The sequence below is a fragment of the Acanthopagrus latus genome, chromosome 22, assembly GCF_904848185.1.
Source record: "Acanthopagrus latus isolate v.2019 chromosome 22, fAcaLat1.1, whole genome shotgun sequence".
Classification (NCBI taxonomy): domain Eukaryota; kingdom Metazoa; phylum Chordata; class Actinopteri; order Spariformes; family Sparidae; genus Acanthopagrus; species Acanthopagrus latus.
This window is the reverse complement of record NC_051060.1, coordinates 11345812-11373417: the sequence shown is the minus strand read 5'-3', so window position 1 is coordinate 11373417 and position 27606 is coordinate 11345812. Positions and strand designations below refer to the sequence as shown.

The following is a 27606-nucleotide window of genomic DNA, read 5'->3' as shown; positions in this document are numbered from 1 at the left end:
GAGTGATGCCAAATGACTGAAAAACTCAGTGGTACAGACATGTATTCAAAATCATTTATTTATATGTGGTTTTGCAAATTAACCTTTATATGTGGTTATTGGTGCGTTCCATTTCCCTGATGTCATCAGAGTGGACAGAGTCTCTGTACAAGTCACAAAGCCAGCACAAGCCAGATTAGACAGTGCTAGGAATTCCAGTGGACAACAATGCAGTTTGACTTGATTGGAGCTGCCATCTTGGATTTTGAGATCAGGGTTGGTGAGGTGCGTCTGACTGTCAACTTAAGAGTTGAAAATCTGACCTTAGAAATTGCTGAATGGGAATTAGTAAATTCTGACTTCGCAGTTCAAATGGAACGCACCATAGAAATCATAACATTTCAAAAAATACAAAATAGATTTGATGACTTTTTCTTTATACTGTGAAGGTTTCTGCATTGGTGTCTAGGAACTCTCCTCTGTATGGATTTTAATGTCCGAACCACAGACAGACATTAGTGTTTTGTCTACATCGAAGACGAACCTCAGTCTGTTTTTAGGGCTTGCCTCACCGACTGCGGTACTCTGCTGACGTAGTACTCATGGTTACGTAGTGTAGCAAGAACACCAGCAGAGTTCATGTGCTTCACATTAGCATCATAGCGGTATGCATTGCCATGCATGTCAGTCAGTTTACCTGCAGAAAGAGAAAAACTGATGAAGTACAAAGAATGTTTTTGTAAACAATCGGTAAACAGCTTATATTTTAAATTACTGATTAATTCTTCATAGTAGAGAAACATCTTTTTTTTGTATCTGCTGCTACAACTAATGATTTTTCACCTCCAACAGCAGTGAGAATGGCCTCAGGAGCGCAGGTGTCCCACTTCTTGCACCCTAGACTGGCGAACACATAGGCAGAAGCTCTTCCTTCAACAAGCTGGATTATCTGCAGAGAGACGATTTGATCAAACAAGCCATTCAATTAATTTGCAACTTTAGAATGAATGAGTTCAAGTACTTTTTAAGAGAGCCTTCATGATAGTAAACTGAATGTCTTTGGGGTGTGCTCACAAAAATCTTCGTCTTGAGAAACACTGATCGAAATTTTTCACAATTTGGACATTTTATAGACCAATCAAAAGATTCATCAACAGAAGTGACCTTCTTGCACTACTCAAGCGTGCACTGTTCAACCGCTTTTTGTTTTGGAACCAGTTCTAGAATAAAGTTAATAAAAGTTGTCCAAATCAGATTCCAGCCCACTTCAGCTGAATCCTGGTGTAAGAGCAGATTATGGTGATGTCGACTGTTTTGTAGTGAGTCTGATGTTAATTGGCGGTTTTGCCTATATAACCTAGGAACCTTTGTGTCTAGGCAGGTGTTTCCAATCGGAAGAGGAAAAACAGTTTTTGACCGCTATTCAGCTATTGTGCTCGATGCATGTTTTGCTTGATTAGAAGTGTGATCTTCAAGTTTAAGATACGAAATAAATGGATTTTGTGCATCGCAAAAGAAAAGCAAGTGGACTTTATTCATCAGTCGTGGAAACGTAAGCGCGTCAAGAATATTTCCTGTTGAAAAGCCTCAGTGGCTTAAAGCATTGGCTTAGCCTCTACAAATCAAGTCAAAAACTGTCTGAATGGTTGACAACAATATACTGGATTTTTGTCGCGGTAAATGGTGGACACGAGGAAGACAGAGCCATATGGTGGAGGCTTTGTGCGGTAATCGGCGCATCAGCTGAATGCTCACCTGTCGATTGGAGACAGCGGTGAGAGGAGACGCCGGTGAGGGGAAGCCAGGCGAGGAGACAGCGGTGAGAGGAGACGCCGGTGAGGGGAAGCCAGGCGAGAAGACGCCGGGAGAGGAGACGCTGGTGAGGGCGCCGAGAAGACTTCACCGGCCGCAGCTTTGATAAAGATCTTCAGAAATAGGTATGGTAGCGCTACCACTAGTATAGATGGCCATCTAAATCTAAAAAGTGCACACATAAGGGCGTAATTCCAATGCATTGGTTGCTGAAGTGGAACAACTTGACTGGGTTTTGATTGACTATTGTTGACGGTCGGACTTTAAATGGAGGATTTAGTGCTTAACGTTGACACGTCGTCAGGTGTTGATGTGCCTGATGCTACTGGTAATGCGGACACTGTGGCCGGCGGTAGCGACACGCGGACAAGTCAGCGAGTGGTCAAGTTGTCTGTTAAAGGGCTCGCGGATAAGATCGACCGGCTGCAAAGTGGTAGAAAGGCTAAATTAAATAAAGCAAGTGCTTTAAAGAAAATGATACAGGGTTCTATGCAAAGTTTTAAGATGTCTGAGGTACAAAATTCTCTTCTTGGGTTTATTGAATTGTGTGACGAAATAAGGTGTTTGCATGATTCTTTAATGATTTTGTTGCCACAGGAAGAAAAAGAAAGGCATGAAACATGGTTCAAGGCTAAAATGATGTTCAATAATGAATTCATTGATGATGTTGAAACATGGGTGAAACGTAATGAAAACCAGGTGTCTGAAACTGAAAATAATTGTGATATGGGTGCTAAAAATGATGATATAAATCCAAATGACAGTATTTCTAATGTGGGTAAACATTCAAATAAAAGTGTCACAAGTCACAGGTCAAGCACCACTTCCTCTGTAAAAATAAAAGCAGCAGCAGAAAAGGCTGCAGTGATGGCTCGAATGGCCGCCTTAAAGGAAAGACACGCACTGGAAGAACAGGAGCAAAAAATAAAAAGGAAAAAGGAACAGCTCGAGTTGGAGACTGAACTTGCTGCATCTGATGCGGTGTTGGCAGTTGTGGAGGCTATGGATGGACAAAGGCGCTCTCAGGCACCAACAGATGGTATGAACTCTTATTTTGAAAAGGAAAAAAGGAAGCTGGCACAACAAACACTCAACCCAATGGCAAAGGAATATAAGCCTACAGCTGGTAAACCACAACAGCAAATGGATTGCTCAATACAACAAAATAAACACGCAATGGACATGCAAACAAACCATAATAAACCACACAATCCAAAGTCTGTGGAAACATCACAAGGTTTGCAGCATGATGAAACAACTGCTTGGATAACACAAACCAGGAGGCAACACATGAATCATGGACAAAGTGCTCAGACTTCACTTGATGATATTGTAGGTATAATGTGCAAACAAAACGAAATCACAGCCTCTTTGGTGAACCAACAACGCCTGATATCTTTGCCACCACGAGACATTCCTGTCTTTGAGGGAGATCCATTTCAATATCAAGCTTTCATAAAATCATTTGAGCAAGGGGTGGAGGATAAAGCAGGTAAGGCTGACTGCTTGTACTACCTGGAACAGTTCACCAGAGGGCAACCACGGGAACTAGTGCAAAGTTGTCAACATATGGACCCGGAACGTGGCTTTATTGTGGCTAAAGCTCTGCTTCAGGAACATTTTGGCAATGACTATAAGATCGCCAATGCATATATAGAAAAGGCTTTAGCCTGGCCAGCAATAAAGTCAGAGGATGTTAAATCTTTGCAAGCCTATGCTTTGTTTCTACGTGGATGCCTCAATGTGATGGAGGAGTGTCCTCATATGCAGGAAATGGACATGGCAAGCAACATGAGAAAAGTTGTTTATAAGCTGCCGTACAAACTTCGTGAAAGGTGGAGAGCTGTTGCGCATGATATAATGGAAAAATACAATCAAAGGGCTCATTTTGTTGATGTTGTTGCATTTTTGGAGAAGCAAGTGAGGATTCTTTCTGATCCAATTTTTGGAAATATTGAAGCACATGTACATCAGAATGTAACGGCTTTAAAACCCTTAAACAAATTAAAAATGCAAACAAGGACATTCAAAGGGAGAGGAAGCAGTTTTGCAACTACAGTAATGCCTGGCAACTCCTGTGAAGAAAATGCTCACACAAATAACATAACTAAACAGGATCTTGTGTGTTGTTCTTGCTGTTCATGTGCTCACCTCTTGGAGAAATGTCAACAGTTCCTACGTAAAAAACACAGAGAAAAGATCAGATTCCTAAAAGAAAAAGGAATATGTTTTGGATGTTTAAGAGTTGGACACATCAGCCGTGACTGTAATAAGCGCTTGGTCTGTGAGGTTTGTGATAAACAGCATCCCACTGCACTTCATATCCCAAAAGCCAATACTGAATCACAGCAAAGAAGTGAGCCACCTGAAGTAGATTCATCAACTTCTTCCCAGATATGTGGATGTACAGGGGCCGGAAATGACCGCTGCATTCTCTCCATTGTCCCAGTGCAGGTTAAGTCCACAGGAGGAAATGAAATTATTGAGACATATGCGTTTTTGGATCCTGGTAGCACAGCTACATTTTGCTCTGAATACCTTATGCAGCGACTGAACATCACAGGAAAAAGAACTCAGTTTCTCTTGAAAACAATGGGACAAAAAAAGGTTGTTCCCACCTTTGCTGTGTCTGGAATGGAGGTTGCAGGTCTTGCAGGAAAGAGTTTTTACCCCTTGCCTGAAATTCTCACACAGAAGGAGATACCAGTCACTCCAGACAACATTGTCACTGCTGCTGATTTGGAAAGGTGGCCTTATTTGTCCAAGGTTCACGTCCCTACCATAGAGGCCAATGTCGATCTATTAATAGGATCCAATGCTCCCAGGTTATTGGAACCATGGGAAGTTGTGAACAGTCATGGATTTGGTCCATACGCTATAAGAACAGTGTTGGTCTGGGTCATCAATGGGCCTTTAAATGGAAATTGCGGCATTGATAAAAGTAAGCCTTCCTCTGTGGCAGTAAATAGAATTTCGGTGTCAAACTTGGAAGTCATGCTGAACAATCAGTATAAGAATGACTTTAATGAACGGCCCTCAGAGGACAAAGAGATGTCTCGAGAAGACATGAGGTTTTTGGATATTATGGAATCCTCTGCAACTCTACAGGAAGAGAGATATTGCCTTAAGTTGCCCTTTAAGAGGCCTGATGTTCACCTGCCCAACAGCTTCAAAGTGGCAAAGCAAAGGATACTTGGATTGAAGAAAAGGTTTATGAGCAACCCGGAGTTTCACAAGGAGTATTCAAATTCTCTAAATGATGTCATCGAAAAAGGATATGCAGAAAAGGTTCCTCTGGAACAGTCACAAGGCAGACCAGGAAAGGTGTGGTATATACCTCACCACGGTGTCTATCATCCCAGAAAAGGCTCCCTTCGAGTGGTGTTCGATGGTGGAGCAACATATCAAGGCACGTCATTGAATAATGAACTGTTGCAAGGGCCAAATCTTACCAGTTCACTGCTTGGAGTCCTCACTCGTTTCAGGCAGGAGCCTGTGGCGTGTATGGGTGATATCCAGGCCATGTTTTATCAGGTGAAGGTTGCAGAACAAGACCGAGACTTTCTGCGCTTTCTCTGGTGGCCGGATGGAGACCTCAGCAAAGAACTAGCAGAATACAGAATGGCAGTGCACATGTTTGGGGCAGTGTCCTCACCTAGCTGCGCTAGTTACGCGTTAAGGAAAACTGCTGATGACAATAGCGCTGACTTTTCTGCAGAAACTGTTCTAGCTGTTAAACAGAACTTTTATGTGGACGACTGTTTGCTGAGTCTGAGCTCAGAAGAGGCAGCAATGCAACGAGTCCAAGAGCTCAGCGCTCTCTGTAAGAGAGGTGGATTTGTTTTAGAGAAATGGGTGAGCAACAGTCGTTCAGTACTGCAGACCATTGCTGAGGATCAGTGGGCAAAGGACATAAAAGAGCTTGATCTGGATAGAGACAAACTTCCCATCGAGAGAGCTTTAGGTCTGCTCTGGTGCGTCGAGTCAGACTCATTCAAGTTCAAGATGGAAGTGAAACAGCAATCTTTAACTCGACGGGGGATGTTGTCTATAACCAGCTCGGTGTATGATCCTCTGGGATTTTTGGCACCAGTAACGCTGTCTGCTAAGATGTTGCAACAAGAGCTCTGCAGGAGAAAAAGTGGCTGGGATGAGACCATACCAACAGACATCTTGCAGCGGTGGGAAATGTGGTTGCAGGAGGTGAAGCTGCTCTCATCATTTAAGGCTGAACGCTGTTTAAAACCGATAGGCTTTGGTGAACCCCTAGGCAGCCAACTGCATCACTTTGCAGATGCCAGCAAAGATGGCTATGGGACAGTAAGTTACATTAGATTGAGGAACTCCAGAGGTAATGTTCATGTTGCATTTCTTTTGGGCAAAGCCAGAGTCACACCCTTAAAGGCTGTAACAATTCCAAGATTGGAATTGACTGCTGCCGTCCTAGCTGCCAGAGTGGATGCTATGCTAAGGGCAGAGCTTCAAATTCAGTTGGATAAGTCTGTGTTTTGGACGGATAGTACGTCAGTTTTGAGATATATCAGTAATGAAGACAAGCGGTTTCACACATTCGTTGCAAACAGGATCTCAGCCATAAGAGAAATCTCTAACCCCTCTCAATGGAGGCACATTGGATCCAAAGATAATCCTGCTGACGCTGCATCCAGGGGGATGAAAGTATCCGATTTTCTGAAAAATCAAAGCTGGCTTGAGGGACCCAGTTTTCTCAGGAAGTCTGAGGCAGATTGGCCAGTAAGTAATTACGATGTCAAGGTAGAGTCGGATGATCCAGAGGTCAGGAAGGAGGCCTGTGTGAATGCCACTGTTCATGAGTCACTGAATGCCACTGATTACCTCATCAGTTACTTTTCAGACTGGAGAAAGCTTATGGTGTCAGTGGCGTGGTTTCTGAGACTAAAAAATTATCTGAGGGAGCGCTGTCATCAGAGAAAGGCCTCTAGACCACGAACTGGTCCAGTGGGAGGAGAAAAGGCCACTGTAAAACTGAGGAGCAGTTCTTTGACACCAAAGGATTTGGAAAAAGCTGAACTGGCTATCATTGGCTACTGTCAGCAGCAAAGGTTTGCAACTGAAATTTCCTCACTGTTGTCTGAGAAGGGTATAGTAAGCAAACAAAGTTGTATTTACAAGCTTGATCCTATCTTGGAAAACGGACTCTTAAGAGTAGGTGGGAGATTAAGCAAAGGAGCAATGCCGTCAGAGGAAAAACATCCCCTTATCCTTTCCAAGGAGCAGCATATCTCCAGACTTATTCTCAGGAATATCCACCAACGGCTGGGACACAGTGGGCGAAATCATATACTATCTACACTCCGGAGGAAATATTGGATAACTAATGCTAATGGGGCTGTGAGGAAGATCATTTCTCAGTGCAGCTATTGCCGACGCCTTAATGGCAGGGCCATGGAACAAAAGATGGCAGATCTACCTAAGGAGAGAATTGTTCCCGATTTGCCCCCATTCACAAATGTTGGAGTGGATTATTTTGGGCCTGTGGAGATAAAAAGAGGCAGAGCAACTTGCAAACGTTATGGAGTGTTATTTACCTGCATGGCCAGCCGAGCAGTTCATCTGGAAGTAGCACATTCACTGGAAACAGATGCTTGCATAAATGCTATACGGCGGTTTATCAGCAGGAGAGGTCAAGTGGTCAGTCTCAGGTCAGATAACGGAACAAATTTCATTGGAGCTAAGCGAGAACTACGTGAAGCTGTGGGTGAGCTGAATCATGAGCGAATTCAAGGAGCTTTAATTTCGGCTGGAGTTGAATGGAGCTTCAATCCTCCAGCTGGGTCCCATCATGGTGGAGTTTGGGAGCGTATAATACGCATAGTGAGGCGTGTTCTGAACTCAGTTTTGCACCAGCAGACACTTGATGACGATGGACTCCACACTGTCATGTGTGAGGTAGAAGCTATTCTTAATGACCGTCCAATTACTAAGCTGTCTGATGACCCAAATGATTTGGAAGCACTCACTCCCAACCATCTCCTTCTCTTAAAAGGAAAGCCAGCCTTACCACCTGGACTTTTCAAACCATCTGACATGTACGTGAAGCGTCGCTGGAGACAAGTTCAGTACATTTCAGACTTGTTTTGGAAGCGATGGATTCGGGAATACCTGCCACTATTGCAAGAAAGACAGAAGTGGAATCAAAGAAAACAGAGTTTGGCTGTTGGGGATGTAGTTGTCATCATGGATTCATCAGCTCCCCGTGGTTCCTGGCTTCTTGGCAAGGTGTTGGAGATTTTCCCCGATGCAAAAGGCATGGTGCGTTCTGTGAAGCTACAGACTAAAAACAATGTTATTGAGAGACCTGTGACTAAACTTTGCCTGGTACAAGAAGTGTAAAATTGTGTCACTGAATCTGCATTTTCATACATTTATCTTGCTCTTATTGTTTTGTATTGAATTGTCATGTCTGGCGGCCATGACAATTAGGGGCCGGTGTGTAAGAGCAGATTATGGTGATGTCGACTGTTTTGTAGTGAGTCTGATGTTAATTGGCGGTTTTGCCTATATAACCTAGGAACCTTTGTGTCTAGGCAGGTGTTTCCAATCGGAAGAGGAAAAACAGTTTTTGACCGCTATTCAGCTATTGTGCTCGATGCATGTTTTGCTTGATTAGAAGTGTGATCTTCAAGTTTAAGATACGAAATAAATGGATTTTGTGCATCGCAAAAGAAAAGCAAGTGGACTTTATTCATCAGTCGTGGAAACGTAAGCGCGTCAAGAATATTTCCTGTTGAAAAGCCTCAGTGGCTTAAAGCATTGGCTTAGCCTCTACACCTGGTTCAGTTTAGAGTTCACATTTGAAACAAACAAACTCAAAGTGTTCTACTTCTCTTAATGCATCTCACCTTGTTTCCAGCTCCACCAACTTTTATAACTTCGTGCGGCTCCATGGCGTCTACACACTCCGTCACCACCTTGTTGCTGTGGGAACGTGTGGTGGTGATGATGCGTCGATTGCCCGGAGCTTCCTTCAGTGTAAATCCAAAGGCGCCCAACCCTGGCATACCCCACATCGTTCTTCCTAGTTCTGCTCCTGTGCCAAGCTGATGAAGAGAATGTTTGATTTTACCCACGGTGACAGATGTTTCAGACACAGGATTATTCACTTTGGTCCCTACCTGGTAGTTGTAGAAAGGCTGGTTGATGACACCTGCGATAGCTTTGCCTGCGTATGCGATACCAATCAGCACCGTCACATTATCCAGGAGCCCTGCAATGAGAAATCGGCAGGATGTTAGCTGTAGTTAGTGGTTTTACTGCAGTTCAACTCCTGAGGAAATATTTCTGATGTGGCCACATGCAAGTGGACAGAAATAAAAGGACAGTTAAGAATGTAATCCTTTATAATCAGTTTCCTGCAGTTGCCTTCCCATACAGAGAGCTGTGCTGTGAAGCTGAGAGGCGTCCGACCCCTTGCGTGGTGTCAGGGCTTCTGTTGGGTGATGGAGTAACCTTGACGCTGGGTCAGCAGAGATAGAGCGACAGACACAGGTAGACAGCAGAAGCAGGCATACATAAGGAAGGAAAAGAGAAAGGCAAAAGTGATAACGAAGCTCTGAGAGCCAGGAAGCAAACCCCAAGAGGTGGTCTGAAGAATGCATTTTACAGCCAACAGGGTAAGGAGATGTGATGTAATTAAAAACGAGGGTTTTAGTTAAATGCAGGATTTTCTGAGAAAAGAAAGCAAACAATATGTAGACCTATGGAAAGATAATCCTGTCTTCAGCCTGTATTTTCTTATCTTTGTAGTATTTTGCTGTTGTGAGTTCGGGACTCCATAAAAACATGGTGACCAGGTTACATCACTGTCTCTCTCTGTCTGTTTGACTGAGGGCGGGGCTCAGCTACACACACAGTGCAGAGTTGCAGACAGGTTGAAGCACTTTGTTTGAATTCACACAACACTTGAAATCAGCTAATACTTATGTTCGTTTTTCAACCTGTAACACAGTATGTGGAGCTCACAGCAATCGTTTTATATAAGGTACCATGAGCTGAGAGGCATAAAAAAGTGGGGCAGTCCAACGTGAATGATAGTAGAAAAACACTGACTCTTATCTTGACATTGCTGAGCAAACTGTATTTAATGTGGATCCGTCATGTCTGCCTGATAGCTGCTTAATTAGGTCAGTACAGACAAACCCGAGCAAATCTAGAACCCTAACTCCCCACAGGACTATAAAAGCTAACTCACTAGACAGACTAACATGACTTTGAGGTATTTACACTATGAACTGCTGTTGTGTTAAGAAATAAAATATTACTGAGCAGGGTTCAAGGTGCAGTGTAGCTGATGAATGTGTTCTTTAATTCCTTCGATACAAGCGGGTGGAGTCACATTAGTGAAAAATGTATTTGTTCAAGGAGTTTCTTGATCAAGAGCTGTGTAACTTGTGATAATGTCTCAGCCCGCAGTGCTTTCAAAGGAAAGGGATTTGATTTGATTGACACAAACGTGCAGAAAACCAGGAGGAAGAAGGACATTCAAATGAACCTACCTTCAGTATATTCCTTTGTGCCATCGAGTGGATCGACCCACACGACCAGCTGAGATTCAGAAACGTGCACACAGTAAGAGTTAACGGTGTGGGATCAGCCAACATTGCAATATGTTCATGTAGACACAGCTGCTCTCTAAACCCTTTTTCTATGCGTGACTGAAATTATTCATTCGTTGTATTTCTGGGTCTTACCTCCTCCTCTTTCAGCCCGCTGTATTCTGCTGGGCACGTCTTCTGGAGGATCTCCTCTGAGTGGCCGTTCTCGATGAGCTCTTCCTTTACTTCCTCAGCTGGAAGATCCTAACAAACAGTCGACCCACATGAACAGCAGCCTGTCACTCTCCCTCTATAAACTTGAATCACCTGTATAGGCAAGTGTCAGCGGGCGTCATGTTAACAGTTCACCACTCACCTCCTCTCCAATGATGGTGATTTTAGGGAAACGTCTGGACAGTGACGCGCAAATGCTCTGCTGTGCCAGTCTGTCCGCCAGTGTCTGCAGATCATTAGCTCCAGTCTGTGCAGGGTTCAAACAATTCGTCCCAGTGTTAATACGCTGTTTAACGTGTCCATATGGGACAAGCTATAAGCAACTGTGCTTGTTCTGTGATTCAAATGCCAGTAATAAACGTACCTTACCTTTTCCACAATGCCAAGCTCTCCACTGTGAAGGACCTTCCTCACAATGGCTCCAGCCTTTTCAGCCACAGTGTAGGCTGAGGCCACCAGCCTCATGACCACAGCAGGACTCCCAGACATCTCTACTAAACAGAGACAAGCATGTTTATTAAATGGTGACAAACAAACCACAACCTTAATTGAAATTTAAAGCATGACGAAGCTGAAATGAGGGCATCTTCCAAAAATCCATCTGCAGCTCCTTTTTGCAGTTTGACTGACAACTTAAACATCCTTTCCCAGGTTTGAGTCATCTTCTGTGAATATTTGACAGCAAATGAATGACAAGTGGCGATGACTGAATCAGCCGATCAACTTCACACAATGAGCGTAATCATTAGCCAGTACTGTCTGCTCCCATACACACATCTGATAACTACAAACAGCTCGTAAACACAGAATAAGCAGACATATCTATACAACTCCGGCTAGTTAGCTAAAATGCTACTGTTGATGGTTAGCTAAATCAGAGCTATTACTCCAACAATATCAAGTCAATATAACAGTTGTGATGTTGGGTGAATACTTACTTATGTGAACAGGGAGAAGTAGCCAGCAAACAGTGTTTACAGGCTCGTCAAGTTGAATTTGGGAGATGTAGGAAGTGAGTCAAGAACTTTGACCCAAAGAGTTGTCAAGATAGTCACCTGGTAGATGCCAAACAGCGAGCTATCGCACCTTGAACCAGAACGCTAGCATGACGAGTTATCTAGTAAAGAGTACACATAAAGTGGACGTTTACACCGGCTTCAATATGTCATAGTAGAAATACCAGTATTTCCGGTCCTAGCTAAATAACTAAACGATAAATGCAGCGGTTTAACGGCTTTTAAACAAATCCGGAAAAACATGGGAATGAAGCATCTTCCCTCTGGCGTTCTCTGTGCGAAAAGGCATTGAATGGGTCCTAGTGCCCGCCATGTTTTATTTGAAGGGGAAAACAAGGTGACGATTCACATACTAACCACAAAACGTTCCTCTGGGGCTAAAATCGCATTACACATTTACAGTGATGTGACTGAGTACGTTTACTCAATCAACGAACAACCATTCTGAGGTGTTCATACAATCATCTTCATTTCAGAAGCAGATATTGTACTTTTTTTACTGACTACATCAATATAGTAATGTAGGTTACTAGTTACTTTGAAGATTATATACTTCATTGGAGGCAAAGCAGCACATTATTAAAGTCAATTTATTTTATTGGTAATCAGATTTAGGATCAAAACACAAAAACACTGATTCCAATAATCAGAAAAATATTGAATATAAGATCTGATAATCAGCCAGGAGGGTAATCAGTTGACTCATTGTATGCAGCATATAGATACTGTGTGAATGTATGCGTCATTTACTTTAACTTGTACTTTCAATACTTAACTACACTTGTTTCCTTTAAATTACTTTTGATTATTAGTACATGTAATATCAGATACTTGACTTTCACTCAATACCGAAGTAATATTTCAAAAAAATATCTGTACTCACATTTGTGATATCAAGGCGTCAAGACAAGACGCAATGCTGTTTGACACTTCAGAATTATTTATTAAACTTGGGAAGTCATTTATTTCAAGTAAACATTTTCATATAAATTAGAAGCAGCTTGTTCCTTTTGTCCCCCCCCCATTTCAATCCAAAATACAATTCCCACATTTTCCACAAACCATACGTTGATTAGTACAGGAAATGGCGATAAAGTTCAATATCAAAGACAGATTTTATTTTTGCATTCGGTGACGGTGATGATTTGATGGAGCAAATTCCAAAACCACGGTGATGGTCAGTATCTTTGACCCTTTAAACTGCTTCAAAGTAGAAACAGAAACAGAATCCACAAGGGAGCCCAGTACAAATAGTAAATTGGATTGTTGTTTTAAGCACCTGCAGAGTGAAAGGACACAAATGTCTGTATTTGATATAAATCTGCAGATCACAGGCACTTCATCTATTAGCCAGGGGTCTGTAACCCATCTCTCCCTCCAGCTGCTCTGCAGTGAGAGTGCCCAGCAGAGGCTGACAGTCTGGGTTGAAGACGGAGTAAGCGCTCAGCTCTCCGGGCTCGCGGGCAGCTGGGCTACGGAGTCCTTCATAGAGCCAGTAGAAGAGGGAGATGACGAAGAAAGGCAGGCCAAACTCCAGCTCAACAAACAGACCGAGCAGCACCAGCCACAGCAGCACTTTGAGCAGAGTGAGGTTTGTGATGGCAAGTTGTCTTGAAGCAAGCCATCTTCCCACAGAGCTGTCCAGGAGCCAGTCACTATGGTCCTGCAGAGAAAACAAAAGAAGTTTCAGTGACTTTAATATGTTTCAACATCTCCTGTGTACTGCCTACTGATAGTATGTCCCTGTGATTTGGTGTTTTTAGTTGGATGTAGAGAATTGCGTTACCTGCTAAAGTACTGTTTGATCGTTTAATATTACAGCCAGTTGTGTAAGCAATAGAGCCAGATGCCTCATTTGCATACTGGTGCTTTACTGTGGAACAGTAAGCCTTCAACTAGATATCAAGTTACTAAAACCAAGACAAACTTTTGGAGGTCTGGTCAGGTGTATTATGAAGTACGGTGAATCATGTCTCACCTTCCTTGGAGAACTCTGAGATGAACCTCTGCTGTTTTCTCTCTCCTGTTGTGTCTGTTGACTGTCAGGTGTCGTTGCTGTTATTGTTGTTGTTCTATCAGTCCGAGGAGCTTTAACCCCGTCGTCTACTGTCTCTGTTCTACACGGTGGACCGGCACATTTATCCTTTTTAGCCATATTCTCAGCACGTCGCCTGGCTCTGAACTCTGCCAGCTTCTGCTCCATCGATAAACACAAGTTACGTTAAAATGAAGTTACCAGGTGTAGCAACGTGGCAAAACGGCGACCGGTACAACTCATTTAAAACTTCATGACAGCAGTTTTGCTTCAGTAACGCTTCGCAGGATATCTCAATGCTATTATAGTAAATGACATTCACTATAAGTCTAACATTATCTTCATTTTGGAAAGAGTTCTCCTCGTTGTTAGCTTATCAGGCCATTTGTTTACCGTTTACATCCGCGTCTACCTGAAAGCCGGAAGTCATGTCGCAAACGGGTTTGAACTGTCGTAAAAGGGGTCGATTTGTGGCATTTTTTTCTATAGGGCTGCTACAAGCATAGCAAGCTAGCAGGTCGTTTTCATCAGTGGTGAGTTTTCAAAACTCTACATTTTAATATTCAGTGATCAATGCTTTCACGAATCTATATGTTTTTACCCGTTGTTGCTGTTGGCAACCTTCCCCTAAACTAATGTTAGCTTACGTCACCTTCTAGTTAAGGATAAAGAGAAAGTTAACGGTCGATGGCTGATTGAATCAACGTCCAGCTAACACTTCAACCTGCCTCAAGACCAACATGTCCTCTTTTTTTAATAGATGTATTGTTGGTAATATACATTTATAGGTATATCGTCAAACTTAAGGATACATCTGAATAAACGTCATGAATTTTACAGTTAAAATGACCCGTTTAAATGGCTTGTTTTGTCTGATCAACAGTCCAGCTGATGAAGTGATGTTTTGGCAGTTCTGCCTGAAAAATGACCAAAAATATTGATCAATTATTAAAATACTTGCAGATGGTTTTTTTTGTGGGCGTTTGTGTCTAGGTATGTGCAGATGACATATGGGTAACCTGTATGCATGTATATGTGCACCAGCATAACGTTACGAGCCCAGTTTAAATTTTTCAAATTTCTATTCATTTTACTTGAACAGAAACCGTTACTTGCAGCCTTACCTGTTCGTTTTGTTCACTGCCAATAACTGAGTCCATGTTGTTCTCTGTTTTCTCTTCAGACATGGCCTCAGCTCCAGCACAGCAGCCCACCCTCACTGTTGAGCAGACCAGAGGTGAGAAGCAGTGTACGCTTTCCAGTTTGTCAAACTTGTTTTAGGTGTCTCACGTCATTTTTGCTGAGTAAATATTGGAAAAATGCTTTGAGCAAGTCAAATTGCCCGAGGAACTGAGATCTTTCTGTGTCACATGTACTGTAATGAAGTGTGCATTGAGTTCACTTTATTTCCAAGATCATGCCTGTATGTGCTAAATAAAGAATTGAATTACATGCTGAGAAAGCAGAGCAGCTACTCATGTATTGTCTCTTTCTCTCTCAGTGGTGCTGAGTGAGGTGATCCAGGCCTTCTCAGTGCCAGAAAACGCTGCGAGGATGGAGGAAGCTCGAGAAAGTGCCTGCAATGACATGGGCAAGATGCTGCAGCTCGTGCTCCCTGTGGCCACCCAGATTCAACAGGAGGTTATCAAAGCCTACGGCTTCAACAACGAGGGAGAAGGTGAGAATGAGGCTGCATTATGATCAAGTATAGACTTACTTCAGGACCGCCCGAAGCTCTTTGACTGGATGTTGATGTGTCATACAGAAAAGGACTTTTGAGCGCATTTCTACATACAGATGTGTGCAACATACAGTAGAAAATAACAAAAATTAAGTAGATAATGTATAAATTCTGAGCCAAAGAACCATGCTAGAAAGGAAAACCACACAATTGACCTATAAACTCCTCAGACTCCAAAATCAAGTTTTTGTGGAAAATATTAAAATAACATCAGTGTCATGACTTGAGACTGAATATCTGGGATTTGGTTATTTTAGTATGAAATATTGGTGGGCTGCAAGTAACAGTTATTTTATTATTATTACTGTTAATTGTTTAATCTCATGAGAATTAACCAATTAATTATAAAATGTAAAGAAAATGCACACTTTCCCAGAGTCCAAACTGAAGTCTTCAGTTGCTTCTTTTGTCCAAACAACAGTCTAAAACCCAAAGACTCTTATTTACTGACATGAATTATCAAAAAAAAGCAGCAAGTCCTCACATTTGAGAAGCTGAAAGCATCTTTAAAAACAGTTTTCTATTGATCAACTAATCATTGCAGCTATATCTCCACACAATATTGTTCTTACCCACCAAAAGTCCAGACTTGCCAACAGTCTCCCAACTCTAACCTGGTCATCTGCTGTGCTCCCAATTCGTAATTTTTCCTGTTTATCTCACGATGTCATTGTGATACAAATCAAATGAGATTAATGTGTCTCGGGTTCTGTGTGGGATACATTTTGTGATACCTGGCAACCCAGCTTTTGTGAAAATGACCCTGCCAGACAGGTCACTCATCCCTGCTCTGGTGCTGGTCGTCCACTCCACACAGTTTGTCCCCGAAAATAGTCAAAACAGGTCCAAGAAGACAAAAGACGCTTCCTTATTTCACTGAACTTGGTGTGAGACCTTTCCCTGTATTCATATTTGTTGGTACCCCAGAAATTCTCCCTGGTTTTCACAGCTTAATGTTGGCAGATATGAATGAAGTTGATGCACTCTGACACATTTTATCACACTGATCCTGGTTCTGCTTCACTGTCAGGTGTCCTAAAATTTGCCAGATTGGTGAAGATGTATGAAACCCAGGACCCTGAAATTGCTGCCATGTCAGTCAAACTGAAGTCTCTCCTCCTGCCACCACTCTCAACACCACCTATAGGAGGCGCCATCCCAGCTTCATAGGAACTGTTTACAGTCATCATTCAGCTGCAAGGTTACTTTCATTTAATGCTTTTGGTCAACATGAACCTCCTGTTATTCCATCGTGTCTATCATTTTATTTGATTATAGTTTAAAACTCAATACACTAATACGTTCCAACAAAGATTAAATTCCTACCTTACCTTTGTTCACGCGGCATTTAAAGCATCCTTGCAAAAAAAAAAAAACATGTTAAATTATTGCTTTTTCAATGTTTCAGTATTTATTTGTTTCACTATGACCACTTTCTTATATCACTGAACCTTAAATGTTTCATTTTATGCCATCTTTTTTTTAATCATTTTAAATGATTTTTATATGCTGTCAGATGTATCAAATGTCATTCTCTTGTTATATATTAAAATGAAAAAGGTTTTCTGTGGATCTCTGTGGTTTTACTGGAGAAAATGTGAGAAAAAACCTTCCATATACATAACTTTATTATTGCATTAAGGCTTTGGCAACAACATCTTCATATGTTTACCATGTTTTTTAAAAAATACTGAAGCGATTACATATATTTACATATTTACATTCAGCTCAAAGGCATCGTCCCTTATACAGAGTATGGAGTGTTGCGGCCTCACTCCTTTGTTTTGTAGTTTTTAGATTTGGGTGCATGCAAACATGATGACTGTTTCATGGCAGGAGAGGTTCATGATAAAAAAAGTTTAAAGTGCCCCACATTCTGAAATAAGACACTTTTAAAATACAAAATCATGAAGTGCTCTTTAAAAAAAACTGTGCAAAACCAGTGGAAATGGCAACAACTGTGAAAATAACGCTTTAGCAAGTGTTTCTATTGTGGGATCAAATATAACGGTGTCTTGTGCATCATCACCTGGTTCAGCGACTCAGATCCGATGTAGATGTAGAAGAATTTATAATACTCCACCTGTGTGTCGGCAAACAATGTCCTGTGTGAGGGGATTAAAACCATAAAATCTAAATACTTCCTAGCTGACCAGTTCATTGTGAGTTGAGCTCCCTCTTGTGTTGAAAAGTGTTTCAGTCCTTCCGCTCCGGTCACAGGAATGAAAAACAACCAGGCAGAAGACGAGAGGAAACGACTTCACATCTCAAAGTGACGGAAAATACTTTCGACGTAACCCAGGACCTTCTGCCAGTCGGGCCCGTCAGCCTTCAGCATCTCCTCCACCGTCTGTTACACAGTTAACGTAAAGATTACAAGAACATACAAGTTTTAAGACATTTTCCAAATGAGCGTGGAGTTAAAGTTGTGTAAAACATCTCACCAGTGAGGCTGAGATCCCCACACTTGCTCCGGTCTTAAAAGCAAGGTCCAGATTTTCCGTCTGTAAAAACAAACAGGTCAGAAGTAGCTTTTCCATCATCAGATTCAGTCTTACAGTTGATAGCTTGTACTCATCAGCAGTGTTTTCAGAAATTCATCAGGTAAAATTCAGTCGGAGGGCCAAAATGTTAATGTTAACAACAAGAATCTTGAATTGGACTGGATTGCTAAACTTATTTCATGACTTATCAATATTTGTGCTTGTGTCAAAAATAATGAAATGAATGAAAATATTATAATCCATTGTGCATTGTGTTGCATCATTGTTTAATCTTGTGTTGTGAGAATCATCAGTTGTACCTTGTCTGCTGGGCTGAGGCTGTCGTACTGGATGTGAGTTGGTAGATACGTGTGATAAACGGCGCAGAACGCCAAGCCGTCCTCCCAGCTGCTGCTGAAGTTTGTTATCTCAATATTCTGCCACAAAACAGACTAGATGAAGACAGGATGTAACTGGTAGACGGGTATTTTTGTTTCCCCACCCAGAATTCGTCCTCTCTAACCTTGTAACCCTGGGTACGACTCTGGCACCAGCGCAGCAGGGAGTTTCTTCTGGAGCCGCCATGACGCCTCAGCAGAGCACTGAAACCATCCTGAGGTCTGGGGAGGCAGGCAAACGTCTCAGGGCAATTTTAAAAAAGGGCAGTTCACCCCAAAACATATTTATCCATCTCCGTAAAGATTATTTAGGAGCAGGTTTTGGGACATCTTTTGAATACAATGAAACTACAAGGCACTCTTGTGGTGCAGCTTGTACAGCTTGCAGCACACAACAGCATTGTCTGCTTTCATCATTAGATCTTGACCCTGTTACTCAAGATAATCCAAACACCTTTTCATGCCCAGATTCACTGAGAACCTGTTTTCTTACATTATGAACTTTACCTTCCAACCATATCATCCCTGAGTTGTTAATGCTATGCTGGAGCTCAGCTAGACAGGATGGCATTACTGTTTACATTGTACACTGTCATCTATGTGTAACAACGGCTTGATTACATCTGAGAAACACACACTAAAGCAATTTCCATGAAGAATCTGCACAAGTGTAAGAGGAAAGTTATTGATTTATCTGTTTAAGAATAATTAGAATGAGAGACATTCTACACAGCAAAGTTCAGCTATTATGCAACCCATCTGGAAAAAAAGTAGTTTTCTATTCTATATTTTTTGATGTCTTCCTACTTGTTTTTGAGTTGTTTTGGATACAATTTCTAATGTATCTTAATGTAATTTTAGTTCCCTGCAAAGCACTCTGAGTTGCCTTGGGTTTGAACTGTGCTATACAAATATGCTTGCCTTACCTAGATTTAAGTTATACACAGAAAAATGTTTTAAAGGAGCATAATATTGTCGATTTAAAGCCAATTTAACCAGTTGTGTTTTTAAGCTGATGTTTGAAAGAAAATACAGCGGTGGCGCTGCTAGTTTGTGTCTTTCTGCAAGAAGAGTTCAGTTGGAGATCGTGGGCTATATTTAAATTTGTCTTCATAGTGTATTTGAAGATGCTGCTCTGACTCATTCAGGGTAAACATGAATCAGCCTCTCCGTCTCTTTTGCACACAGACTTTGAAGCCTGTTTAGACCTCGGCATCTATCAGCATTAACAAAGACAAATGGTTCAGCAGTTACTTACTTGATGTAATCTGAGCTCTGGTCGTCATCCTGTTTTCCTGTGAGACAAAAATAGTACCAAATTCAATACAACTGTATATTTAATACAAAAATGTTTAAACGAACATAGATGTGTGTTAGTTCCGTAGGATTAAATGCAAAGTATGTAATTTGTGCAGCTCAATCAACACAAAACAAAAGATGCAAGTAGTGCGGGCTCATGGGAGTTGTTGTCTTCATTGTTAAACAACTGGCATGCTGATGAAAATCTATGAGACTCTGGCTAAAAAGCACGAGTCATATTTTAAGGTTTTATGGTTCATCATGTTTGCTGGTTTCCCTCCTCACTTTGGAAAAATGCACCTTTACCTTGACTAAAAGTATGGATTTGTCTGGATTGTTGAAAACATTTGGGATGATGCAAGTACACGGCTCAAAAACAGATAAGGTTTTGTCGTTTTCAGACACTTTAATGTAGAAACGTTACATATCACCTCTTTAAGCTCACCTGTGTAAAAGCTGGACCAGCTGTCCTGCCGCTGTAACACGCGGTCCATCCTTCTGTGTTTTGGTGGCTCTTCTTTCTGAAAAAGTTTAGTGACATTCATCCATATAATCATGAAAGTTTAATGAACATCTTGATATTAGTTCAGCAGGAGTTATACCTTGCATAGCGGCAATGTTGTGCTTGTGTTTTTTGAGGCCCCAACCTCAGTGGAGGGATCAACTGGGAGCGGAAGACGAGAGAGACTCCTAAAAGACATTTTTTTCAAGTTTGATAATACTGTTCTCTATCAGTAAGGTTGACTGTGTTCAGAGTCATTATATGGACTCACCATGATCTTTCAGACAGCATCACGATCCTCCGTGGATCTTTCGGCTTTTCCTTTTTCTTCTCCAGAGCGGCCAAACTGCGAAGGTATCCCTCCGCCACCCCTTTCCCCGTCAGCTGCGAGCTCTCTGACCCGTTCGCCTCCTCAGGATTGTGAGCAACCGCCTCTTGACTTGTTTCATTCTCGTCCTTTTGCTCTTCAACATTTTTACCCTCAGCCTCAATTTCAGCTTTCTTGGGTTTGTTCTCCAGGACTTCCTGTAGCTCCTCCTCAGAGTGTTGTCTCTCTGCCTGCTGATCACAGCCTGTCCCGTCTTTCACCTGGCTCCTCAGAGAATCCAGCTCGGCCCGCTCCTGCTGCCGCTGCAGGGTGACTTCACTTAGTTTGAGGCAGACCTCTCTGTGCTCGGCTCTCAGGCTCTCCAGCTCTCGGTCCTTCTCCTGCTGTCTGCTGAGGGCCTGAGCCAGCTGCTCCTCCACGGCCCTGTGGCTCTCCTGGAGCAAACCCAGCGCCTGCTCCGACTCGACCCGCAGCCGGTCGGCCACAGACACCGCCACCTGCAGGTCACACTGGAACTGGTGCCACTCCAACCTCTCCATCTGTCACGGAGGAGAAACACACAGTGTTAATTTGCTGTCAGTATGGATCTTTGTGTCCTTGTGAGTCTGGGGTACTAGTGGTGACTTGGATCTCCTGCCACCCTGGCTGTCTTTTTCAGCCTGATTTGAACTATTTGTACATGTATGCTACAGTGACATGACATTATAAAGTTACAAGACTAAAATGCCAAAAATAAAAGAGGTGAATTAAATTAAAATATATTTAGATATTGCTAATTTTCTAAAGTCTTTTGTCTTCAGAGTTGTCAAAATCAAGTCTCTGTTGCAAAGTAAATTTATGTTTGTCAGGGTCAGGAGCTCTTTTTCCAACCCACCCTGAGTGTCTCCCTCAGCGTGTCCACCTCCTCAACCAGCTCGTCCTTCTGTGTTATCAAGCGTCTCAGCAGCTCTGAAAAACATGTCAAACAAAGAAAGTACACAAGACTGAGTGAAAATAGATTCCCAAGTCTGACAACTGCAACCACAAGGGCTCATTTATTCATCATTTCATAAAATGTTTAACAGAACAAAAACACAACAGGACTCATTACATTAATGGCAGCTTTGTTGCATTTAGCCAGTAAGCCACATCCCGGGGACCTGACACTGGTATATCTATATTGTATAAGGTCATTATTAGTTGTATTAGTTAGGAGTATCTTGATTCTAAATTGATGTAAAATCAGTAGCAAGACTGTTAGCAGTAACCACTTTGCTGCAAACGCTGTCTTTGCCACAGTGGCACAAACACTAGGAAAGGGGAAAAGTTGTAAAGTAGTCAATTTCCACTTTAACTTTTCTGCTCCCAGCTTGTTCATTTACTGTATCCATAGGCTGGATCCAGTGGAAGAGCATCCCTGTCACAAAACTAAATCACAATCAGATTTATTTAAATCAAAACAACTATAGTTTTAAGAAAGTTGTCAAAGAGTTGAGTAGTGTTTCCTCTGATCTTAGCAACAGATTACTCAAAGTGTCTGAAAGAAATCAACAAGTGAGGACACAGGACGTACCTACTGCTCCTGTGGTAAGATCAGTGTTGGGGGTCAGGCCCAGTGAGGCCCTGTAGTGCTCCATCAGGCTGAGCAACACCAGCGTCATCTCCTCTCCGGCTCTCTCCTCTGCAGCCTGCGGCTCCAGTCCACTGTCCCTCTCCTGCCAGCTCTGCTCTGAGGGCGATCCTCTGGAAGGAGCCAGGGATGCCGGGCTGCTCGCTGCCTTCCCCTGCCTGGCCGCTGCATCGCTCGTCTCTGAGCAGTTAACGCCGTCTACGCTTATCACAGCCCATTCTGTGGGAGCAGACAGTTTCTGTGCCCACTCTGCGATTGGAGAGGTGGCGGAGGGGGTGGTGCTGCCGGCTGGTGATGGCGTCTGTGCCTTATTAGGGGGGGCTGCGGAAGATAAGGCCATGGCAGCCAGCTCTTCCTCTGAGGGCGTGGTAGGAGGCGTGTGGAAGAAATCTAAAGGAGAGCCTGAGAGATGGAAATAATAGGGAAAAAAGAAAACTCTCCTGAACCTTAAAATCATCCGACATAAGTTGAAAAGTGCGCTGAAAGCAAAGCCCCCCTCTTCTTGTCCTCAATGCAGATGTAAGCACTCGGTGTCCGCTCCCTTATTTACTGTCCTGGGCCGACTGATGCAGCAAAAAAAAAAAAATCCTCTCCTGCCAATGTCTTGGCAGGCAAACACTCTCACACTGTTCCCCCATGTGGCAAGATCCAGGAAGAGAGGCGATTTTAACCGGATCTGCTATCTAACAGCTGCTCTCACTGCAACCACGAGGCGATTACATCCATCATTAATGCTGCCATCAAAAGGAAATTAGGAGTCATTTCACTGATTATTTAGTAAAGAGCTGTGTGATTTCTGGCACTTCTGATGTGTTGCACTGGCTATAAGCTCAGGCTGCTTCTCTTCATATGCTTTCATCCTCCTTGCCCTTGTGTTGTAGCGCCGGATTCTGCAGACTCATCATTTCTCCGGCAGCAGCATGATGTAGTCTGCTCGGCTACAGCGGGGGAGCTATTCTCAGACTACTTCCTGCATGCTGACAGCCGAGGGAGGGAAACAAGGAGCTGCATTTTAAACAGCTGTAGGAGAGAATTAGACTGAAAGGAAAACACTATGTGTGAGGTGACAGCGGGCAATTTCACACATTAGCCGGTCCGAATGGCAGCCGGTTTGGAACTCGAGGATACTGAAGGCTGAGAGAGGCTCGGAGATATGACGCTGCCTTAAACCAACTTTCATCAAATCCTCTGGGATACAGTTTGTGTTCAATGCAAACTTCTGATTCAACACTTCCTGCGTGCAAAGAGATAGTTCTGTGATCATACAGAAGCTGACAACAGAACTGTGACTGGTTTTCCACTTGTATTCAGAATATTACATTATTGTTACTCTGAATGTGGCATTTTCCAATTCAAACCATTTGTCGATATTTTTCAGGTTTTTGGAGCATTTTTGGACAAACTTCAGTATCAGTGCACTTTGTGGTACAACTTCAGCTTCTTGTTTACTGCTCTGTGCATTCCCACCCCAACAGTTTGCGAGGCTGGGGACGAGATGTGTGCCAACATTCCTGGTAGGAAGCAGACACACACCTACTTTTAAAAATTATCATGTGGATTAGGGATTTGAATGATTGGTCATTCAATGATTAGTTGGCATAAAGAATATAAAATAAAATATGGGTATTTGTTGGTATAATTGGGCTAGTTGTTAAAAAAGACAATGTTATGCAAATTAAAAGTAAAGTTAGTTATGGTGAGGACATTCACATTAATAAGAAGAGAAAGACCTTCATTGACTGACTTATTTTTATGCCTAAACAAACCAAATAAACATTTATGGAAAAAATGTATATTTCTGAGTTAAAATGATTACCTCATTAATTAAAGATTACACTATTTTGTAATATATATATTACATAATTGTGGTATTTAATCATTCAACCATTAATGGACTCCATTATGGATTTTGCATTGAACATAGATTATGCCAGTCAGTAAAACTGGGTTTTCTAATGGAAAATGAAGAAACATATCACATATATTATCGATGATTGACCGATAATCGATTGTAAAGGCAGTGGACTATCAATTAAAGGAATAGCATAACATTTGCATCCCTCAAATGGATATGATCAGGGTTTTGGATATATCAAAAGACAGACAGGACAGAAAACAGTCCTCAATATAATAGAGTCAGTTGAAAGGTGATGCTCGCCTCTAAAGCAGCACCGCATTGTGACTTCTAGTCTTGTAAAAAGACACGTTTTGGCTTTCTTACATGCTTTGGGTACATAAAAATATGTAATGCATAGTGTTCTGCAGTTTTCATTTATTGTGATTATTCTGTTCACAAAATTCTGCTTCGTTAGTCTTTTGTAATGCAGAAGATTAACAGCCACAAAGACGGTGCCTTCCTCCTCCTCCTCTGCAGCACCAAAGAATATAAAACTTCAAGACACATTTTGTTCTGAGAGAACCAAATCATCTTGTTCTCACTTGGGAGCTGGGGATGGGACAGGCATTGAAGTAAAGAACATGTGGCAATTTCTGTCTTGGAAACAGACAATTACAGTCTAAAAATAGTCTCACAGTATAATGACCAGAACTGTCAGACAAAGTGTGTGTGAGAAAATTGTCCATGTGCAGTGTAGCAAATAAAGCAAACTAATAAATGATTTTTTTCCCCAAAAACAAAAACATAGTTTCTGTGGATTGTCTTTGTACCTGTTGTGCCATGGCTGTCTTTGCCAGTATGGTTACCCATGATGCAGCAGGGGTGGATGTCTCTGATGTCCTTCACTGCGTCCTCTGTTTTGTGAGGCCGACTGCTGTCTGGACAGGAGAGAATAAAAAGTATAAATCTCTCATGAGTGTGAACTCTTGATCTGTGTGACAAAATCCGTGCAACATGTAACACGATCTTTGATCAGTCCCAAAATCACAAAGTAGTAATCTAAAATGATGATTTCTTATTGAACACACTGATACCAAAGCTTTTGGGCAGTGCAGCAGTCACTGAGTCAGGTGTGTCACCTACCTGCAGGTTTTGTTGACCATGTCTGATTTTACAAGATCTTCTATCATGAGCTGACAGTAATACAGCTTTCACACACAATTGACATACAGCAAAAAGAATACAGGCTGCAAAACAAGGAGCTGCAGATGTCTTAGAATCAGTGTAAACACAGGCTTCTCTGCAGTGCTGTGGAGTTACATTCTCTGAATGAACCAAACTCCATTTAATAAACTATCGATTTAAGATTGTCATGCTTGTTATGAGAAGACACATACATTAAATATAAAAACTAACCTTATTCAAAAGTTAGTGGCACCTACAAGTAAGTTCGGCACGTGCATGGTTGCATTTGAAGAGCTACATTTACACATGATTTTATGTTTTTGACCATTTTGGGCAGTAATGCAAAATCAGCCTACCAGGAAAACTAACACCAAAACCAAAACTTATATGAACGTATTTCTCAGTGAACTATATGCCGAATTAACGAGTCCTTCCCATACATTTTAAATGTCTCTGGATAATTTGCTGCTCTCCACAGTCCTACTTCAAGCAGCCAGGTTATATTAAATTGCCCAGTTGGTGAATGAAGTTTGGAGTCGCGTTTTTGCAGAAAACCGAAAACAGTCCGTGTCGGGTGGTTTTATTATGTGAAAAATGTAGGAAAGCAGTTTTTTTTTCTTTTTCATTCATTCCACATCCAGCCGACGACGCTGCACACATCATCATCACACCACCCTCCAGCTTCATTCATCCTACCTGCTCAGCCTCCAGCTGGACGCCCTCCAGCCGGTCCGGTCCCCTGCTGTCCGTCCGGTGGGGGTTTCTCCTCCGGGTGTCTCGACCTTCCCGTCGGAGGGGCTTTTTCTGCCTCCCGCGTCCCGAATTCACCAGAGGACACAGCTGGAGTCACTGACACGCATGCTTTCCCGACATCTCATTTTCACCACACAGCTGTAGAGAGGGCGGCCACCATCTCTTAACTTGGATCCAATTCTCAGTGAAATCCAACTCCGCTTCGCCTTTAAATCCAATGCGACAAAACGCAGAGACGGAGGCAGAAACTCACTGGTGGCGCAGCAGCTGCACGTTGGACCGACGGCACGGGTGCTGCCGGTGTCATACTGTCTTCGCACATGACTTAATTATGTGACATAATAATATTTAATGCTGCGCTGCTGAACAGGGCGAAGAGGCGGTCCCACCTGCTGGACGGTGATTATCTTTAAATGCAGGTGTGGTGAGAGGCACGTGACAGCTGACGTCACACAGCACCTGACGTGACAATTTAGGTGAGCGGGTCCAGATGGTTTAGTCCGAGCTTGGACTTGCTGCATTTTCCTACACCTTTTCTGAATGCTGTGCAAACGTGATTGTAGTATTAGGCATGGAGAGGACATGGTGTCACTTAAAGAGGCGGTATGTAATTATTTTAGTTGAAAGCGTTCAAAAATGAACTTTAATAATCAACAGAAATATGTGGAAATATTGGTGTTGACATTATGATGTACGTGTATGGTCCTGCAGAGATATCTGTTTAAGTTAGCATGCTAACCAGCTAACTCCAAAACACTTGTGCTGGTGTTGCAAATGATAACAATCCCGTTGGTGCCTGAGCTCCCAACTCTAAACCGCTTGCCAGGCGGCTAACTGAGCTAACTACCTAACTGCAGCGACAGTTAGCTGGTCCCTGTTTGTTTTGAGTATGAATCCAACAGGTGGCCAGTTCTTATGTAATGCACCTTTAATTGAAGTATGCGCCTCTCACAGCTTCAACAGGCTAAAGAGCATCAGGTAGACCACTTTCACACAGCCTGAACTAATATCGCAGAAGTATGATGAAATACAGTTTTATAATGATTAACTTAAATGAAAACGCAAATCAGGCTGCAAAAAACCTGCAATTATACCAAACTTTAGATAAATAAAATCCCTCAAGGGGAGAAATCCATAAACTGCAGAGAGAGTTTTGAAATCACATTCCTCCACATTACAGATGAATCATCAGCGGCCCATGATTGATTGATTTCGTTTATGGAAATAGATGACTGTGAACCCAAGTGATAACATGGTGAGAACACTTACATACACATAACATTCAGTGAATATACTAAAATAAGCAACAATAATTAAAAGATCTCTTAAGCTGAATAAACAGGCATGAAACTTCAGTCACGATGATTACATCATGAAAGCAATCAGATATAAATGCATGACGAAAAAGCACAATATGCGCTCATGACCTGGCTGTCAGCATCTACCCCCATGGTTGAGCACGGCACTCAACCCGTCCCAGAAAAGCAGTGAGCAGCAGACAAAATCCAGATCCAAATCAATACGTGTTTTGATGGTGGGGGAAACCAGAGCACCTGGAGGACAAGCACAGGTAACATGAACATGCAAATTCTCCAAAGAAACGTCCTGCCCCTGCAGGGAAAGGAACCCGGGATGGACCGTGACTATCTGTCAGCCCAGATAGTCTGGAACCTCACCACTGTTGATGTTATATGTGGCTGAGGTTTAGCTGCTTCACCCAGAGTTTCACTGGCAACACACCCATCTTCAAGAATTCATTATCTCCTACATCACTTCTGCGAGGTCAATTAGAAAAATAACAAATGATGTTGTTTTGCATCAC

General features: G+C 42.3%; 4 protein-coding genes across 6 annotated transcripts; 1 reads left to right on the top strand and 3 right to left on the bottom strand.

Moving 5' to 3' along the window:
- Positions 1-40: 40 nt before the first annotated feature.
- On the bottom strand, positions 41-11905 carry bpnt1 (bisphosphate nucleotidase 1). Of its 2 annotated transcripts, none has more exons than XM_037086097.1 (9): positions 11537-11905; positions 10968-11092; positions 10741-10845; positions 10521-10628; positions 10326-10374; positions 8946-9037; positions 8673-8870; positions 823-928; positions 41-676 (listed from the first exon to the last, which is right to left on the bottom strand). In XM_037086097.1, exons 2-9 carry the CDS (start codon positions 11085-11087, stop codon positions 525-527), a joined length of 930 nt encoding a protein of 309 aa, XP_036941992.1. In that variant the 5' UTR covers positions 11088-11092; positions 11537-11905; the 3' UTR covers positions 41-524. The 2 variants fall into 2 exon arrangements, with proteins under 2 accessions (XP_036941992.1, XP_036941993.1); XM_037086098.1 differs by having other exon boundaries at positions 10968-11089.
- Positions 11906-12316: 411 nt separating this feature from the next.
- Positions 12317-14063, bottom strand: saysd1 (SAYSVFN motif domain containing 1). Its single transcript, XM_037085636.1, has 2 exons — positions 13593-14063; positions 12317-13277 (listed from the first exon to the last, which is right to left on the bottom strand). The coding sequence occupies exons 1-2, from the start codon at positions 13815-13817 to the stop codon at positions 12954-12956; spliced, it is 549 nt and encodes a 182-aa protein (XP_036941531.1). The 5' UTR covers positions 13818-14063; the 3' UTR covers positions 12317-12953.
- A 1-nt stretch (position 14064) lies between these two features.
- Positions 14065-16960, top strand: grcc10 (gene rich cluster, C10 gene). The gene is made up of 4 exons (XM_037085637.1): positions 14065-14182; positions 14833-14886; positions 15151-15327; positions 16421-16960. The coding sequence occupies exons 2-4, from the start codon at positions 14835-14837 to the stop codon at positions 16558-16560; spliced, it is 369 nt and encodes a 122-aa protein (XP_036941532.1). The 5' UTR covers positions 14065-14182; positions 14833-14834; the 3' UTR covers positions 16561-16960.
- LOC119012129 (cytospin-A-like) lies at positions 16709-26226 on the bottom strand. 2 transcript variants are annotated; one of them, XM_037085635.1, is made up of 12 exons: positions 25728-26226; positions 24677-24780; positions 21953-22411; positions 21275-21348; positions 20344-20939; positions 20173-20260; positions 20016-20091; positions 19530-19566; positions 18397-18493; positions 18194-18310; positions 17835-17894; positions 16709-17740 (listed from the first exon to the last, which is right to left on the bottom strand). In XM_037085635.1, exons 2-12 carry the CDS (start codon positions 24714-24716, stop codon positions 17651-17653), a joined length of 1734 nt encoding a protein of 577 aa, XP_036941530.1. In that variant the 5' UTR covers positions 24717-24780; positions 25728-26226; the 3' UTR covers positions 16709-17650. The 2 variants fall into 2 exon arrangements, with proteins under 2 accessions (XP_036941530.1, XP_036941529.1); XM_037085634.1 differs by having other exon boundaries at positions 24677-24784; positions 25728-26225.
- Positions 26227-27606: the final 1380 nt, after the last annotated feature.